General features: G+C 41.1%; 1 protein-coding gene across 1 annotated transcript; it reads left to right on the forward strand.

Moving 5' to 3' along the window:
* Positions 1-46: 46 nt before the first annotated feature.
* LOC117272185 (sodium- and chloride-dependent GABA transporter 2-like) lies at positions 47-14,040 on the forward strand. The gene is made up of 15 exons (XM_033650954.2): positions 47-401; positions 3,544-3,751; positions 3,922-4,056; positions 4,149-4,289; positions 6,736-6,820; positions 6,913-7,045; positions 7,138-7,272; positions 8,274-8,377; positions 8,470-8,594; positions 8,801-8,913; positions 10,135-10,272; positions 10,417-10,519; positions 10,627-10,727; positions 11,832-12,002; positions 12,525-14,040. Exons 2-15 carry the CDS (start codon positions 3,562-3,564, stop codon positions 12,660-12,662), a joined length of 1,812 nt encoding a protein of 603 aa, XP_033506845.1. The 5' UTR covers positions 47-401; positions 3,544-3,561; the 3' UTR covers positions 12,663-14,040.
* Positions 14,041-18,049: the final 4,009 nt, after the last annotated feature.

The raw sequence follows: 18,049 nt of genomic DNA on the forward strand, positions 1-18,049 counted from the left end.
AACATCATTTAAAATCAATGACACTCCAATCAAGCTGCAACTGTGAACTCAACCACCTGAAAAACCTTAAAACCAGTCAGTAAAAAGCTACAGTAAGTCTGTATTTATACACAAACCACTGTCAGGACCTCCCACATGTATGTTGCAGACGGGCAGCCAGCTACTTACCGATGTCATGTTTGATATCATTGGCATATCTGATTCTCTGATTTCTAAATCTGTGATCTGCTATGATCCACTGTCAACTAAACTAATGTTATGAAAGCAACAAGTAAAAACTGCCTGACCAGTGAATGACATTCATTGGTTAAATGCTTTCTGTAGGCGTCAACCAAACATTTGCATAAGATTCTCCCCCACAGCTTCCATCCAGTTAATGCAACAGGGCTCCAGAGGCACATGTAAGTACTGACCAGCTCTTATGTACCTTGCTGCTGATTTAGGATCATTTGTGAATTGGCACTGAACTTTTGATCCATGCTAACCTGCTGTGCATTAAAACTAATAATCATATTTATTGACTATATACTCGCTGTGATATGCCATTCAGTAATAATTCAAAATGATAAAAAATGCATAATATTACTGACTTTAAGCAATGCTATCCTTATATGGCAGCAACACAGCATGTTCAATAACTTGGCCTGTGTGGAGTGTTTTACAAAAAGGTCATAGATATGAGTTTTATAAACACAGTAATAGTAAAGTCGGCAGAGCCACTGCTCTCAAAGTCAAAGTACAAACTGTCTGTTAGTGGAAACGCTCAGAGCTGAGTTAAACATAAATCTCAATGGTTATGCATGAGTTAAAGCCAAAGAGGTTTGGCAATAGATACAGTACAGGCCAAAAGTTTGGACACACCTTCTCATTCAATGCATTTTCTTTATTTTCATGACTATTTACATTGTAGATTCTCACTGAAGGCATCAAAACTATGAATGAACACATGTGGAGTTATGTACTTAACAAAAAAAGGTGAAATAACTGAAAACATGTTTTATATTCTAGTTTCTTCAAAATAGCCACCCTTTGCTCTGATTACTGCTTTGCACACTCTTGGCATTCTCTCCATGAGCTTCAAGAGGTAGTCACCTGAAATGGTTTCCACTTCACAGGTGTGCCTTATCAGGGTTAATTAGTGGAATTTCTTGCTTTATCAATGGGGTTGGGACCATCAGTTGTGTTGTGCAGAAGTCAGGTTAATACACAGCCGACAGCCCTATTGGACAACTGTTAAAATTCATATTATGGCAAGAACCAATCAGCTAACTAAAGAAAAACGAGTGGCCATCATTACTTTAAAAAATGAAGGTCAGTCAGTCTGGAAAATTGCAAAAACTTTAAATGTGTCCCCAAGTGGAGTCGCAAAAACCATCAAGCGCTACAACCAAACTGGCACACATGAGGACCGACCCAGGAAAGGAAGACCAAGAGTCACCTCTGCTTCTGAGGATAAGTTCATCCGAGTCACCAGCCTCAGAAATCGCAAGTTAACAGCAGCTCAGATCAGAGACCAGATGAATGCCACACAGAGTTCTAGCAGCAGACCCATCTCTAGAACAACTGTTAAGAGGAGACTGCGCCAATCAGGCCTTCATGGTCAAATAGCTGCTAGGAAACCACTGCTAAGGAGAGGCAACAAGCAGAAGAGATTTGTTTGGGCCAAGAAACACAAGGAATGGACATTAGACCAGTGGAAATCTGTGCTTTGGTCTGATGAGTCCAAACCGCCGTGTCTTTGTGAGACGCAGAAAAGGTGAACGGATGGATTCCACATGCCTGGTTCCCACTGTGAAGCATGGAGGAGGAGGTGTGATGGTGTGGGGGTGTTTTGCTGGTGACACTGTTGGGGATTTATTCAAAATTGAAGGCACACTGAACCAGCATGGCTACCACAGCATCCTGCAGCGACATGCCATCCCATCCGGTTTGCGTTTAGTTGGACTATCATTTATTTTTCAACAGGACAATGACCCCAAACACACCTCCAGGCTGTGTAAGGGCTATTTGACCAAGAAGGAGAGTGCTGGAGTGCTGCGGCAGATGACCTGGCCTCCACAGTCACCGGACCTGAACCCAATCGAGATGGTTTGGGGTGAGCTGGACCGCAGAGTGAAGGCAAAGGGGCCAACAAGTGCTAAACACCTCTGGGAACTCCTTCAAGACTGTTGGAAAACCATTTCAGGTGACTACCTCTTGAAGCTCATGGAGAGAATGCCAAGAGTGTGCAAAGCAGTAATCAGAGCAAAGGGTGGCTATTTTGAAGAAACTAGAATATAAAACATGTTTTCAGTTATTTCACCTTTTTTTGTTAAGTACATAACTCCACATGTGTTCATTCATAGTTTTGATGCCTTCAGTGAGAATCTACAATGTAAATAGTCATGAAAATAAAGAAAACGCATTGAATGAGAAGGTGTGTCCAAACTTTTGGCCTGTACTGTATGTTCCTATACAAATTACAGAGAATACGCAATGATGTTATGGCGTATTGCATTCTGGGTAAAAGCATCCATACTTAGGACACGCTTCTTTAACGGAGACAAAAAGCAAGAATGGACTGGTCAAAGAGAAAGTGCAACATTCCCTAAGTATGAACTAACATAAATTTAAAATACTCAGGTGCCTACAAATTTGTACATAAGCAGAGTACTTGAGTAAATGTACTTAGTTACTGTCCAGCACTCAGTGGTAATCCTAGACTCTGGGGGGGCCGCAGGCAAAGAAGCCCATCAAGGGACCCCAACACCTCCCTATTCCTCTTCTTGTTTTTCATGCATTTCTGGTGACTAGAATGGTATGCTCGTTTCATTGGGTTGACGGTTTCACCTACATTTGAATTACAGTTACAGGTAGCTAGCTTACTGTCGGTAGCAAGAAGGGGTTCCATTTATGGCCCTGACACACCAAGCCAGCAGTCGCCTTCCAGTCAAAGTTGAGCTGTCGGTGAGTGTCCCCAGGCCTTGTGTCCCAAACCGTAGGGCCTCATCGGCACTAGTTAGCTTTTTTCCACCAATTCATCATGTTGTATTGGCATCAGTGACTGCAGAACCTGTGGGTGAATGAAGTCACTCTGATTGGCAGTTCAGCTGAGCGCATGAGAAGAGAAACCGAAGTGAGGAAAATAAACAAAGCTAAAATCAAGAGGGAGTAAGACCAAAACAAACTTGTTATGTAAGGTAAGATTATTTTTCTCAAGCCACTGAGCTTTTTCACAGAAACATTTTGTGATGGTTTGTTTTATTGTTCACTGGTGCATGGTAAATATGCTCTGTTCTTTGAACAATGTATTGGGTTGTTAATGTGCTAACTGGCTTACTAGCGTCAAAATGTTCTTCCGGTTTCTGTTTTTGAGTGATGAATAAAGATGGCTACCTTCTGCTGGTGTGGCGTTATGTCCTCTCATGCAAGTGCAAACATACATGCTGGTTGGCTGTTGGTTGTAGTCTTCACAGTGTGAAGGGGCTGCAAATCTTTGCCTGGTTTACATCTCCTGATAGTGCATCCCTGCCACTACTGCTTATGATACACACTGTATTGCAGTTCAGTTGACCTTTCCAAATGGAGCCAGTGAGTAATCCAGACAAGGAACTGATGAAAGATGACAATAATCCAAATCAACCTCCATCGAAGTCTGATCTGAGAGGCCAGTGGACCAACAAGAAAGAGTTCATTTTGGCAGTAATCGGAGAAATCATTGGTCTGGGCAATGTTTGGAGATTTCCATATCTCTGCTTCAAAAATGGAGGCGGTAAGAAAATGAATAAAAGTATCATCTACACAATAATTAAATAGAAAATAATGACAAAATAGAGGGCAAGACAAGAACACAAAGTATGAATTACAGCTAGACCTGTTGCAACCAAAAATAAGACCCAATGCTCCAGTTTATGTTGCTTTTCATACAATTCCTCCTTGCAGGAGCTTTCCTGGTTCCTTACGTTTTGTTCCTGTTCACCTGTGGAATGCCCGTCTTTTGTCTGGAGTTATCTCTGGGACAGTTAACTGGTCAGGGTGGAATCACATGTTGGAGGAAAATATGTCCCGTCTTTGAAGGTACTGCTAACTCAAGAAAGCATCCAATACAGTGGAATATAATAGATATAAAATGTGTGTACTTATCAATTGTTCGCATGTTTTCTCTTCAGGTTTAGCCTACGGCGGTCATGTGATAATGCTATACACTGTGATGTATTATATCATCATCCTAGCCTGGGCCTTCCTCTACCTCTTCTCCTCTTTCCACACTGTACTCCCCTGGGCCAGCTGCAACAACACCTGGAACACAGGTGCACAGATACAACATGATTTATGATAGTATAATCACTAGTATGTTGTTCTCTTTTTTTATTTTAAGGATAATTATGAGGAAATTGTATACTTTCAGTGTTGCCAACAAATTCAATGAACTGAGCCAAAATCTGATATAGCCTCGGTAGCAAAGAGCACTGTTGTTGTCCAAAAAGTATTTAAAAACACATCACTGAGCCATCGTGTTGCACTGGGTGACATGTTCTTTCTTTGCCATGAACATTGGTGCTGTAGTTTTCTTTTTGACTCAATCCCACAAACATGGCACTGCTGCCATAAATTTTTGCAGAAACTGTGTATTAACACATTCTTCTAGACAAGTCTTCAGGGATGTTCCTGGAATTATTAGTGGTTTCTGGTCTTTCACATCATACAGCGTCCTCCAGGCAACATAGCTGAGGCCAAATACACCCTCGCTTGTGTCCAGATGGTGAGCTAGCTACCTGCCCACCATGGCTCTCTTCTGGAGCTCTCCTCTGTCTTTCTTTGATAATTCAGTGGTGCTGTGGATGGCTCTTCCCTTCCTCAACTCTTTGATGTCCAGCAGACTGAAGGCACTGGACAGGAATCAGGCTGCAAAGCCCCTGAATCTGACCTCTGTTTAGAGACACCTTGCTCTTCATCTGACTTGTTGACAACCGCTTCCTTTCAAAGGCCTCTTCCAGGTTCTCCTCAAGGGACTGTTAGCGCCAACAGACCTGCTTGTTTGGTGGACTCGGACAGGTGAACAATATCTTGTCTCAAAGTGGCAGTCATATTGTGGTTTGGGAACTTCAGTTGCTGCTCAAGGTCCACTAACAGCTGCCAGCCCCTCACAGAGGCCAGGATGTCTGCTGTTGTTTTTGCAGCGAGTCTTGGCTACTCCCCACTTCTGACAAAGGTGATAGCTTGGTTGGAGGGGCCGGAATGTTTGGCCCATTTGACTCCTGCGCTGATGGCCTCAGCCATGACCTTGAGGACCTGGTCATGCCTCCATCTGTAACGTCCTTCTTCCGGTGCCTTTGAACAGCTGCTCGGGATGTGCTCCATGGTTCCTTGCTTGGAGAAACTTTATCCACTGTGGTTCTGCTTTCCACAGCTCAGCCAAAGTTGCCTTCCTCTCAAGTGCATTCTCCCACCTTGTCCAAGGATCATTTTGCCCCATTCCCACTGTCCTGTGAGATCTCTCCCCTTCAACTGCTGCTCTTACCTCTTTCTGGACAAGGGGATGACTTTTCTTCCCTTTGGTGATTTTAACATTGGGAGCTGAAAAGGATCCCAGTCCAGCCCTGCCTCTTGTCACCACTCCCACCAGCCTGCTGTAATGCAGTCTTGACTCTACTTGCCAAACAGCCTCCTCTGCCCTCCACTTCTCACCAGTCTTCACTTCAATCTCAGCTTTGGCCACCTTTGGATCGTTTGAGTCTCTGTACCGCAATGCTTCTCTGGCTCTCGTCACCTTGGCCTTCTCTTCCAAGGACTTGAACAGCAGTCGCAGCTTGTTGCGGTGTCCGTACAGTGTGATGCTGCTCAGACTCTTTGGTAGCCCCAGCAGTCTTCTGAGGTGGATGCTGTCCTTCCTCTTCAAGGTTTATCCGTCAAGCTCGGCACTTCATAGACAAGGAATGGCCACAAGATTCTGGGAAGAATGCAATGCTGGTAAAGCCCTGCTTTAAGCTTCCTTGGTAGGCTAGATTGGTCCACTGACTCCAGCCAGCAATCCATCTCTCGGCAGGTTGGCTGGATGAATGCTCCATCCCTTAGGGTGTTGTCAAACACTTTGCCTAAGATCTTAACAGGCTTCTTAGTGATGGTTCGGATGGTTGCACCTGCAACACTGATCGGGAACTTGTCACCCACCTTTCCTCTTCACAGCACCATTGATTTTAACTTGGCTAGTTTGAAACATATCTGGGCCCACTCTATCTGCTTTTCATATCCCTGCAAGATCCTCCAACAGCCTGGGACTGACTCTGTGGTGACTGTGAGGTCATCCATAAACACCCTGATAGGTGGCTGGCATTGAGCTGATTTCATCTTGTGCCCCCATTTTGTGCATCTTCAGTGGGAACAATATTTCAGAAAGTATAGAGAGATGAACTAATGATTTTTTAATTTTGTTTTTCTCATGGGATGTTTATAATCCTGCCATGTACTTTTGAGCCACTTATGTTGGTAATGTTGTGGTAACTACATCAAGTCTGACAGCGTCATGAATAATGTGCTAGTTACATTTGTTGGCAACTCTTCCTCCATGCAGGAGCAATGTTAACAAAAGAGGAAATAATCAAAGTAAAAGAAAAGTAGGGTCACAAAGAAGAGTTGTTGATAGCATTTCTAGGAGCTGACAGGAAGGTGACCAGTACATATTAAGTTTCAAGATTTTGAGATTTCCTGTATCACAAATTTGCATTCTAACTTGTTATTATTACCTTCCACTACCAGAGGACTGTGTTGATTTTCGACTGAATCATTCATCAAATCGCCACATTTCTCAGAATGCAAGTTCTTCAGTTGAAGAATACTGGCAGTATGTGCTCACAAATACTCTACTTGATACGGTAATCCTTTAATAGACGTAGAGAGCAAAGTGTTTCTAAACATAGAGTATGTTGTGTTCAGGAGGAGAGTGCTGGGTTTGTCTCAAGGTATTGAAGAGATGGGAAGTATCCACTGGGACCTGGCTGGATGTCTTCTGCTCAGTTGGATTGTTTGTTACTTCTGTATTTGGAAAGGTGTCAAGTCCTCGGGAAAGGTGAGCTCCCAAACAATGTCTGACAATGCAGAGGGACTGAATTAATTTTATTTCATCCACTCCCTGTATTCATATCTTTACTTCTCTTTCAGGCTGTCTACATCACAGCGACATTTCCTTATGTCATGATGGCTGCTTTGCTGATCCGTGGTGTAACACTGCCAGGAGCCATTGATGGTATTCGATTTTACCTTTCTCCTGACCCAACACGTCTGGCTGATCCTCAGGTGAGGCACAAATGTGGGCAGTGACAGATCCAGCAGACCTTTCATTTTCTCAAATTCTAATGATGAAATATAGATAATTTTTAGATTTTTTGAGTTGAATGTCAACTGTAGGACGATCTGCCACTGAATGTGGGAGATGAGTGCAAACTGTACTGTACTTCATGGTTTCTACATTGCTACTGGGTCTTCATAAAACAATAAACACAATGCAGGTTTGTAACTGGGGTAGGATATTACATAATAAGCTATTTCTAAACTTCTGGCCACTGCATTGTGCTGTTAAAATTTAAATATTTCTGTCTCTTATTTGTTCCATAGTCTGTGTATTGGATTAGCAATTAGAGACTTTGGTCGTCTCAACACTGGCGTCTTCTTTGGGGCAGGTATCCTGAGGTATCCTATGAACCTAAAATGCTCAGTATCTGTGTTAATGGTAATTATTATCTACTTTATACACATTATCCGGAGGACAAAACCTTTGACTAACACTGTTTTAACAGCTAGCCTTTCAAGGCACATATCCACAACTTTGTCGTCCTATTAAAGAGAGGTGGTGTATTCGGTTGACAGACCCTTTGTAATCTTGCCTAGGAGCTAGAAAGTGTCTTCAGTAGTCATAAAAGTATTTAGACAACCACATACAATGACTAAGGTTCCTGCTCCAGACCCTCTGGAAGCGACAAACACAAATCCCTGTTTCTTTGTGGTGTTTTTTGCATTCATTGAATGACAGTGTAGCATACGTCTAACCATTCTCATCCTGGCAGATGATAAATGACTTGGGCTTCAGTTGGCGGTTGCTCTCTTCAACCCTGAGTCCCACATGACAATAAGTTACCAGTTGGTGCAGTAGTACTGAACGCAGCTAAACCAATCCTAATCACAATCTGAAACTATGAGATTTATAAATGTCTTTCTGTATCTTTAAATAAAATGGATATGTCACTAAACAATAACAACAAAAGACAACTATAAACTGAATATCTTTTCATTGTTCAAAGGTATGGATGGATGCTGGAAGCCAGATATTATTCTCCTATTGTGTCTGCACAGGCTGTATGGCATCTATGGGAAGCTACAACAAATACAACAACAACTGCTACAAGTATGGAAAATAAATTTGTCCTCTCTGTTATACTACAGTATGTCAGTTTTCATATGAGTCAGTATACATATGAAATCTTTTTTCAATTCCAGAGATGCATTTGCCCTGTGCCTGCTGAACAGTGCAACCAGCCTTGTTGCTGGCTTTGCAATATTCTCTGTCCTCGGCTTCATGTCTCATGAGTTGGATGTCGACATCTCAGCAGTGGCTGAATCGGGTATGACACTGCATGTAACTCCACTTTAGGGCACTGTATTAAAAAAGACCTGTGATGTCCATCTCAAAACTTACTGTAAACTGTAAACTCAAAGAAATACTATAAACAGTGACTTACATTACTTTGTCTGTAATGAGCTGAAGCTGCACATTACTGTATTAATCATTTGCTAACATATTCTGGCATCTGCTTTGTACCACTTGCAGGTCCCGGCCTGGCTTTTATTGCCTATCCTCGAGCAGTAGCCATGATGCCTTTACCCCATGTTTGGGCTACCCTCTTCTTCATTATGATTATCTTCCTTGGACTGGACAGTCAGGTGAGGTGTTACTAACAAACTGTGGCAAATTGTGTGGGTTTAGGAAACTTACTTAGGAACTTAGGAAATATTAACCCTAAAATTTGTCCATAGACTATATGTATATATAATGTTTCTCACTTCAATTATTTTTATTACAGCAAAATTAATAAGTGATATAAAAATTGATACTTGGTGTCAGTGTATCAGTAGCATATTGCAACACAAAATATTACAATACTATGCTGTATCAATTTTTATCACCACCCTAATACAAACACACATACCCACACACACACACACACACACACACACACACACACACGTATATATTCATATTCTCTACTTTAGATCAGCCATGTCATGTTCCAGTAGCCCATTTCTCATCAGGATGTCCTGGTTCCCCAACACCTGACACGGACCTTGTTGACCCGGCGACGTCCGAGCCAGTGACCTGAGATGGGCTAGCAGCTTTAAGGACCTTGCCTAAGGGCCCAGACTGGATATGTGTTACACCGCCCTGACCCGGAATCCAATCCCCAACCCTCCACGTGAAGTCAGTAGCCTTAACCACTGAGCTAGAAGTGGTCAACATCAAGAAATCCACCAGTGGCTGGAAAAGGCTGGACTGAAAAACAGCACCCTGAGATAATTCAGCACATAACAGCAGGGTGTAAGATGCAGGCAGGAAGAACGTACATGGAACGCCATATCCAAGTGGCTGGTATAGTGTACAGGCACATCTGCAGTGAGTATGGGCTGGAAGTCCCAATGTCACAATGGAAGACACGTCCTAAGGTGGTTGAGAATGACCGAGCTAAGATCCTGTGGGACTTCCAGATCCAGACTGACACACTGGTGATGGCTAACCAACCAGACATTGTGTTGTTGGACAAACAACAGAAGAAGGTAGTGGTGATAGATGTAGCAATCCCGAGCGACAGCAACATCAGGAAGAAGGAACACGAGAAGCTGGAAAAATACCAAGGGCTGAACAAGGAGCTGGAAAAGATGTGAGGAGTAAAGGCAACAGTGGTGCCAGTGGACTCAACATGGGCACCCTGTTGGAGCTGAGTAGTCATCATTAAAAGTAGTGAAAGCCATGAGACAATCACAAGCACGTAAAGTGACTACTGAACAAAAAACTGTAGAACTGCTGAATTCTCATTTGATTCAGTGTAAATGTGGAGCATTAATCTCTGCTGTTCTCTATTACAAAAACTTATTTTTTTCTACCCACAGTTTGTGTATCTGGAGGCCCTGATCACATCCATATCAGACATGTATCCATCCTTCTTTCTGACTGGCCATCGACGTAAACTGCTTCTGCTGGTCGTCTGTGCTATATGCTTTCTCATCGGTCTCTGTATGGTCACTGATGTATGTGTCTTTTTTGTTTTTGTATGATTTAAAGAAAATAGCGGCCTGTTTGTGCGTGTTTGTGGCATACAACTGAGCAGAAAAGAGCCACTGTTTCAAAAATGATGTCCTCCTCATCTCTCCCTCTGTTTCCTCTGTCTGCAGGGAGGACTTTATGTGTTTCAGCTTTTTGACTACTACGCCTGCAGTGGAATCCCATTGATACTTTTTGCCATGCTGGAGTCCATTTGTATAGGATGGGTATATGGTGAGCAACATTTAACATCTCATCCAGTCAACCAGCACTAAACAAGCATTTCACCATCCAGAGATTCATGCACCTATGTGATAATAACATGACTGTCTGTCTCCAAGGTGCTGATCACTTCTACAGTAATATTACAGACATGATTGGCTACCGCCCCATGCCCTATATGAAATATTGTTGGAGGTACATCACTCCATGTGTATGCTCAGTAAGTATATACAGTGAATTGTTGTCACTATGGTGTGAATTACACTGTAAAAAAAGGAAAGGCAATAAATGTATTGTAATGTAATTTTGGGACAGGTGCTCCATCTTGTGAGGAGCAAGCTTTGTTACCCATGCCTGCTGTGGTGGTTAAGTGCTTAGGCTGTTAGTTGATTCAGAGTTAGTCAGTTGAATCAGATTTGGCTGTTCAATACAAATATTTGACTATTTGTTCCTTTTTTTAATACAGGGTTTGAGGGTTCGAACGGGGTTTGGCGGACGTTCAGGACGACCGTGACATTCATATGATACAGTAAACAAGCCAACTTAGCGCTCCGGGCTAATGCGTGTTAACTATTGTTGACACTAGATATCAAACAAAAGCCAGACACTGTATTGTATTTAGTAGCTGTGAGCTGTAAAATGGTGATAATGTCATCTTGGACACTGACCGGGCAAAGCTGCTCTTCTTCCTGGCACCTGCCACCGTCTCATTCATGTTGTGTTCAGGTGGATTTTTGCGTCAGGTTACTCACGCCAGTTTTAACTCTAGAATATTTTGTAAAATCGATTAATGAACTTCTGTCAGTACATCCCTGAAGGATCTCATTGCTGTATGGCTATCGTGGTGCAAATTGGTTGTTGTGTTCAGATTTTTCAACTCTCGCGAGTAAGCGTATGATGCGAAATAGCGTTACTTGCTTCATTCAAGACGCTTATGTTGCATATTTCATGTCATTAGCGTGGCGTCCACTGCATCCATTGCAGCCGTACTTGTCTTTTGTTCTGATTTGCTAAAAAGTTTTAGCAGTCAAATCTGATGGGGAAGGGAAGAGATAGAGAAGGGAAAACACAGATGCATTACCTTAGCGGTGGCTGGGTGCAAGATCTTCTAATTCACAAGCCAGCAAACACAGTCAACTCACATAGTTAAGGTGGCTCTCCTCTTTTCAAACAAAATACAGTAGGTATGCAGGTAAACCCTAATGCAGGCTCAGATAACAGAGCGTGTTTCTCACAAGATGGCGCCCCCACCTTACATGGCATAACGTACCTTCACTTTCCCTATTATTAGCCTAAGTTATGTTATGTATCTTTTTTTATATAGGGCACATTGCTCTTCTCTCTGGTCAACTTCAGCCCGCTGAGGTTCAGCAACACCTACCAGTACCCCTGGTGGGGCCACGCCCTCGGGCTATTTTTCACTTTGTCTTCAGTCGTCATGGCGCCACTGTGGTTTCTCTATAGTCTGACTGTAACTCCAGGAACACTGAGACAGGTACTCTGGCTATTACACATGTTAGGGACTGTACTTTATATATCAGAGGAGGGATGTGTGTGTGTGTGTGTGTTTTTTTTATCTTAACCTTTCCTGAAGCTACGAATATTTTTCTATGAGCCTCCCTGAGTGACTGGGGGAAAATGTGTGATCCTGCATTGCAGCCAAGGTTTGGTTACAGGTTTCCTGGTGGAAGCATTTCTCCCACATGTTTTTAAGGACCACTGGAAATTTGAAAATCCTACGATAATTTCTCTTTTTACAGTTTTCGGCTGTGATAAATGGATTGTTGATTCTTTAAGAAAACAGGCCTTTTAAAACCAGGCTGAATTTGGGTTTTAGCAGGTTTTTAAAATGATTACAAAATACAACCATTTAAAATTGTATGTCCCTCCCCTAAGCCAAACTAAAAAACAAGTCCCTCCCAAGTGCTTAAAAAATCCCCCCCCCCCCCCATATAAATAAATAACAGTCTCTTAGAATATTTTTACTCATGGTGGCTTTTTCCTTTTCTCCTCACAGAGACTGGACGTGATGACCACTCCAGCAGACGACCTGTCCAGAGCACCACTAAAGAAAACTCTCAGTTCTGAAACATGTCCCTCCTACGATGAACATGAACTGTGTGCTTTGAACATGACTGAAAAAAATCACCTGTAATGAGGTCTGAATGTTTCCTTGTGGACTCATTTTGAAGTGTGTAAAAATACTCTGCTATGATTTAGGCTATATTTTATTTACTGGAGTTTTCCCTCATAAAAAGTTAAAAAAAGAAAACCCTGAAAAACTGCACATCAAGATGGCTGTCGAGGAAACATCGAAGAGATTCAGCCATACATGTTTAAGCCTCAGTCAGACCCAGATTCAGATGGGAAGTCAGTTGTGCACAAAAAAAAATCGGTGCCCAGCAGACATGTCAGAATGGTGAGTGTAGTTAACATCTTTTATTTATGTTGTTTATTAGCTTGTAACTTGCATTAGCTGACGCAGTATTAGTGGTTGTAAACACTTATTAATATCTGCTACAGTGAGTTCACATTGGTTCAGTTTACATTCAAAAACTTAACACTCTCCCATGTTTCCTGACAGAACTTTCACTATGCTAATGTTAACTCTGCTCTCTGTCCTGACAAGTCCGGTCTGTGCTGGAGGTTCTGGAGTCTGTTCCCGTCTATATGAGTTTACCAAACTGGACACTGATTGGCTTTCATAGTGGTGATGTAGCTTGCCTGCGCACGTTTCAATCTCAGGTTTAGGAAAGTGCACAGACATCGCCCCCTTCAGTAGAGGAATATGAAAACATCTCTCTAGTGATGAGCTTTGTACAGATACAAGTCATTATAGTCATGGTCAGACACACTATAAATAGAATCCACTGGTTTAACTTGAAACAATTAAGGTAACAATTTGCATTAATCTTTATTGGTACTTCCAACTCTGGCCTTAATAATCCGACAAACCCAATTAGTTTAATACAACCAGCATGATTTGCTTTGACCTTGAAAAACTCAATTAAGTTGAACCAACTTAATATTTAGCCAAAAGTTGTGGTAATTTTTATTGATCAAATTAATTTATTTAAGATATTCCAGCTTACTTAATTTGCTTCCAGTGTACTCAAAAATGTCAAAAATGTTTTTGATTTTGACCAACCTCTTAAAATAAGTTGATTATTAAAACACTTTGATGTAACATATAAATATTTTTTTATGCTGAAAAACTTCATCAACTTCAATCATTTGTTAGAGTACATTTATGGGGACACAAACACATTTTGAAGTGGAGGGGGAGTTTAAAAATCCTTTTGGAAAATGGTCTGAAATGTATTTAACAGCATGTTTTATTTGGTTGACTTAATGTTATCTAATGCAAAAATGTTGAGGACTCTGACGAGATTAGCATCATACTTAAAACACATGTAACAACTTACAGGAGTTTATTTATGGTATTGTATGTGTGAATTTGCAGTGTGTATGTATATGTATATGATGTATCCCACCTTTAATAATTACATGAATAAATCAGCTGATTAAAGTCAGTAGAGAATTAAGTTTCTGTTGACTGTGGGTGAAAATGAACATGTTATAACTTCAAATCTAAGGTGGTGATTTCAAAAAAGGGAGATTACTGACTATTTAACATCACTAACAACCACTGATTTTTAGAAAACAGAGCTTGAGCTTGGCACAGTTCTCACATGTGTCCAGCAGAGGGGGATAGATGTTAGATATTAGACCACCAAGGCAACTGTCCCGTCCCGTCAGACGCTGTGAGGACACTCATCTTATATGTGCATTATCATCACAGATCTCTGGTTTAGAGTGGGTTTATTCTGTAAGATGGTCCATGCTAAGCAAACAAGCTGCTGGGCTGATTTGTTGCAGTTAGAGACTTTTTCTGGCACATGCACAGAAATTTATAAACATTAGCGGGTTAAAACGAAGGTTATGTTACTGCAAACAGTGCAAAGATGTACGGCATCTTAATGTTACCGCCTACTGGAAAAAGCAAAAATGTCCTGCTTCATCTTACTTTGCTTGTCAGTTGACTGAATTCCTCTCAAAGGATCTAGCTACTGTACAAACATGCACCTGTAGCACACACACACACACACACACACACACACACACACACACACACACACACCACCTCTAGATTTAGGTAGATTAGGTAACTGTTGGCGCCTTCACTGTGTCCGAGGGACAATAGAAGCACATACAAACATTGAGTGCTGGAGTGTCAAACTCATTTTAGTGTCAATTTGTCCACATTCAGTCAGTCAACCTCTCACTGTCATTACATGTTCATTTATCCAGACACTTCCTGATACAGATTCTTTTGAACTGAAGCTACTGATTGACAATATTTTGCACAATATTCTATATCTATAAATATTTAATGTTTCTGCAGAGATCCATATCCTGGTCAAAATGGAAACGCCTCTATAGCAGCATTTCACACAAAGCAGCTACTCACTGTTTAAACTGCTGTTAAAACCTTGCACCTCTTACTCTAGTCATCTAGTGGGCCAGATTCTAGCCCATGGGCCGTGGGTTTGACACCCCTGGTCTAGTGCATTGTAGTACATTGAAGTACCGCAGCATGCACGATACAATGATAGTGATGTCACGGCATCCCGAACAGTCCCCAAGAGACTCAGCCAGTGGTGCTACGTACAGCTGTAAATGTCTGCAACAACTGCATCTGGCATTCAGTATACGAGTAGTATACACTAATGCTGTTGTAATAATAATAAAAATAATAACAATAATGATAATGATGATGATGATGATGATGATAAACCTAAATTTTGCTCCCATAGATTCAAATAAGTAATCTTCATAGTGGACGAAAAAAAATAAACATTTATTATTTAATCCTGTAAAATTCATCATTTTATGGAAGGTTACTTTTGAAATTTAATAGGTTACAGATTACTAGTTACCCTGTTTGAAACTTAATAGGTAACTATTTTAATTATTTAATCAAAGTAATGTAACTTATATTTTATTACCTTTTGATAACTTCTCTAACAAATGTTTTAAACAGAGCAATAAAACTGAAAAATGTCTAGAAATAGGTTACGACTGTAGAAGACGGAAAAGATGCAAAGCAACAGAGTGAATGTTTTATTCTACATATATTCTACTGTGTTGCTGAGTTTAAAATTTATTTTAAATGCTCAGAAAATGGAATGGAAGTAAACCCGTTTAAGGGGTGTCCTCATAAAAGTGTTTGGGTATACGGAGAGATGACAAGCTTTCATTTAATGCAAATATTGCTCCACTGGTTGGAAGCGAAGATTGGCTTTTATTTTAGAAATGAATCTTGTTTTACTTTCATTGCTAAGAAAAAACTTGTGGAAGCTTCTTTTCTGTCTGTGATTGATTACAGTGACAGTGCAGCTTCCTCCGTTTTACGTAGCCTTGATTCAGTATACCCTGCATCGCTACACTTTATTACAAATACAAAGTCCCGCACTCATCACTGCATTCTTTATGATTTGGTTGGTTGGACATCACTGACCATTCGCAGACGACAGCATTGGTATATTTTTATCTCCTATTTTAACTTCCAGCCTATCTCTGCAACGTTCTGTGTGCTGGCACTGGTAGTAACCAGCTACGCTCCTCCAAGTGGTTGCTTTTTAATGTACCCTGGGTTTTAACAGATCTGGGGGAAACTGGTTTTTCCTACTCTGCACCTTGGACATGGATCAACCTCCAAAAAGATCTAAAACACTTTTATCCATCGATGAATTTAAGGGCATCATAAAGGATGACATGTCCCATGTTTTTCTTGAGAGGTCACTGTTTATTTTAAATGTGTTTTGATTGGCTGCTACCTTACCTTTCAATCTCAGTGGGACTTCCTGGTTAAATAAAGGTTAAATAAATAGAAAATAAATAAACTTTTCACCAAAAAAAAAAAAAAGAAAATCTGTATTCAACTGCTTTTAAATCACCAATGTTTTGATGAGTTTTTTGAGTAACTTTAACTGATTTTAATCACATTTATATTGTAATTTAATTACATGTAATTAGTTGCTCTGCATCATTAATCTAAAATGTGGATTTCTCATTTAGGCATTAAAAAAAGACATCTACAAGAGCTGACTTTTATCCTCAGATTTCAGTCCTGATGTGATCGATGAATATTTGGCATTTAACACACAAAAGTGAGATGACTGTATTTGTTAAAAATGTGTTACACACTGTTTGTTTGACTTCATTGTATTTTTTCTACTTCTCCCTATCTTTCTGTTGACCCTGGTGTCGTATCTCAAATATTACTGAGCACCTCTAATACCACCATCTACCAAAATCTGTCACTTTGAGGAAGAAAAAAATCTGACTCACATTTTGCCAAGATCCTCCTGATAAACATAAAACTAAAGTAACAAAAAAAAAAAAAAAAAAAGGAGGCATACAAATGCCGGTGTATCTGACAGGCCGACGATTTATCAGGGGACATTTTCCAATAATGTACTTTTCTTTGCAAATTTAACACGGACCCACCGCTGGGAGAAAAATGGGACAAGGTGTGCGAGCTGAAAGCCTTAAGACTGTGTGACAACCGTGATAAATGCAGCAGGCACTGACACGGCTACAGAAAGAGACAAAAGATACCTTTGTCTTGTCACAATAATCCTAATCTGTTTGAAGATGGGGCCACATTAGAGAGGAAGGAAGAGGAAAAAAACACACAGGGATGGAAGCAGATTGGTGGTCAGCGGTGATAAATGTTGCTACATCACAAACGGGGCTCAGTATGATGTTTCTCTCTAATGGCCTGATTGCTCAATTAATTCTGCGGCCCGTTCTTCCCCGGCCCCCTTTAATGTGGAAACAGCTATATTTTCTCCCAGATTAGTATAGATACAGGCTGACAGTCTGCACTGCTCAAGGTATTTGGGAGGTATAATTCATTCATAATGCCACAATGCGCCCCATCTATCATCTCAGGTTTTTCATCCACTAACTTGCCGCTTGCTCCCTCCTCTCATTCCAAGCTCCTGGCTCTTCTGGGGCGGGTGGAGGCTCTGTGTGTGTGTGTGTGTGTTTGTGTATGTGTGCATGCATTTGTGCGATTTAGCAATGTGAGGTTGAGATGTGAGAGGTGTTAGGATATGAATTGTGTGTATGTGTTTGGGGGACGTGGGGTGCCGGGGCACGCAAGGTTGTGAGGTCGGCAGCTTCTCTCCTCCTGATGAATTAGCTGGCATATGCAAGCGATGAATTACCAGGCAATGAGAGTCAATTATCCAAAGGAGGAAAAAAAAAAAAACACGGACCCTTCGCCTGTGGCCCCAGGGTCCCTTTTCCAATTCAGAGAGTGATTTTCCCAAAATGTAGAAGGGAAGAGAAGAGAAGCAGCCTTGAAGGAGCGAGGATGGGATGATGAGGAGTTGGGGGAAAAAAAGAAAAGACTGAATGAAACCGCAGTATATATATATATATATATATATATATATATATATATATATATATATATATATTTATTTATTTATATATATGTGTCCCCCTCACCCCACCTCACCATCCCAC

Source organism: Epinephelus lanceolatus, chromosome 12 (genome assembly GCF_041903045.1).
Source record: "Epinephelus lanceolatus isolate andai-2023 chromosome 12, ASM4190304v1, whole genome shotgun sequence".
In the NCBI taxonomy this organism is placed as follows: domain Eukaryota; kingdom Metazoa; phylum Chordata; class Actinopteri; order Perciformes; family Serranidae; genus Epinephelus; species Epinephelus lanceolatus.

Bases quoted from the DNA above. Each gene is read 5' to 3' on its own strand.
- LOC117272185 (XM_033650954.2), top strand. From the start codon at position 3,562: ATGGAGCCAGTGAGTAATCCAGACAAGGAACTGATGAAAGATGACAAT. The intron at 4,057-4,148 runs GTACTGCTAACT...TTTTCTCTTCAG, and splicing joins AATATGTCCCGTCTTTGAAG to GTTTAGCCTACGGCGGTCAT. The intron at 6,821-6,912 runs GTATGTGCTCAC...TGTTGTGTTCAG, and splicing joins TCAGTTGAAGAATACTGGCA to GAGGAGAGTGCTGGGTTTGT.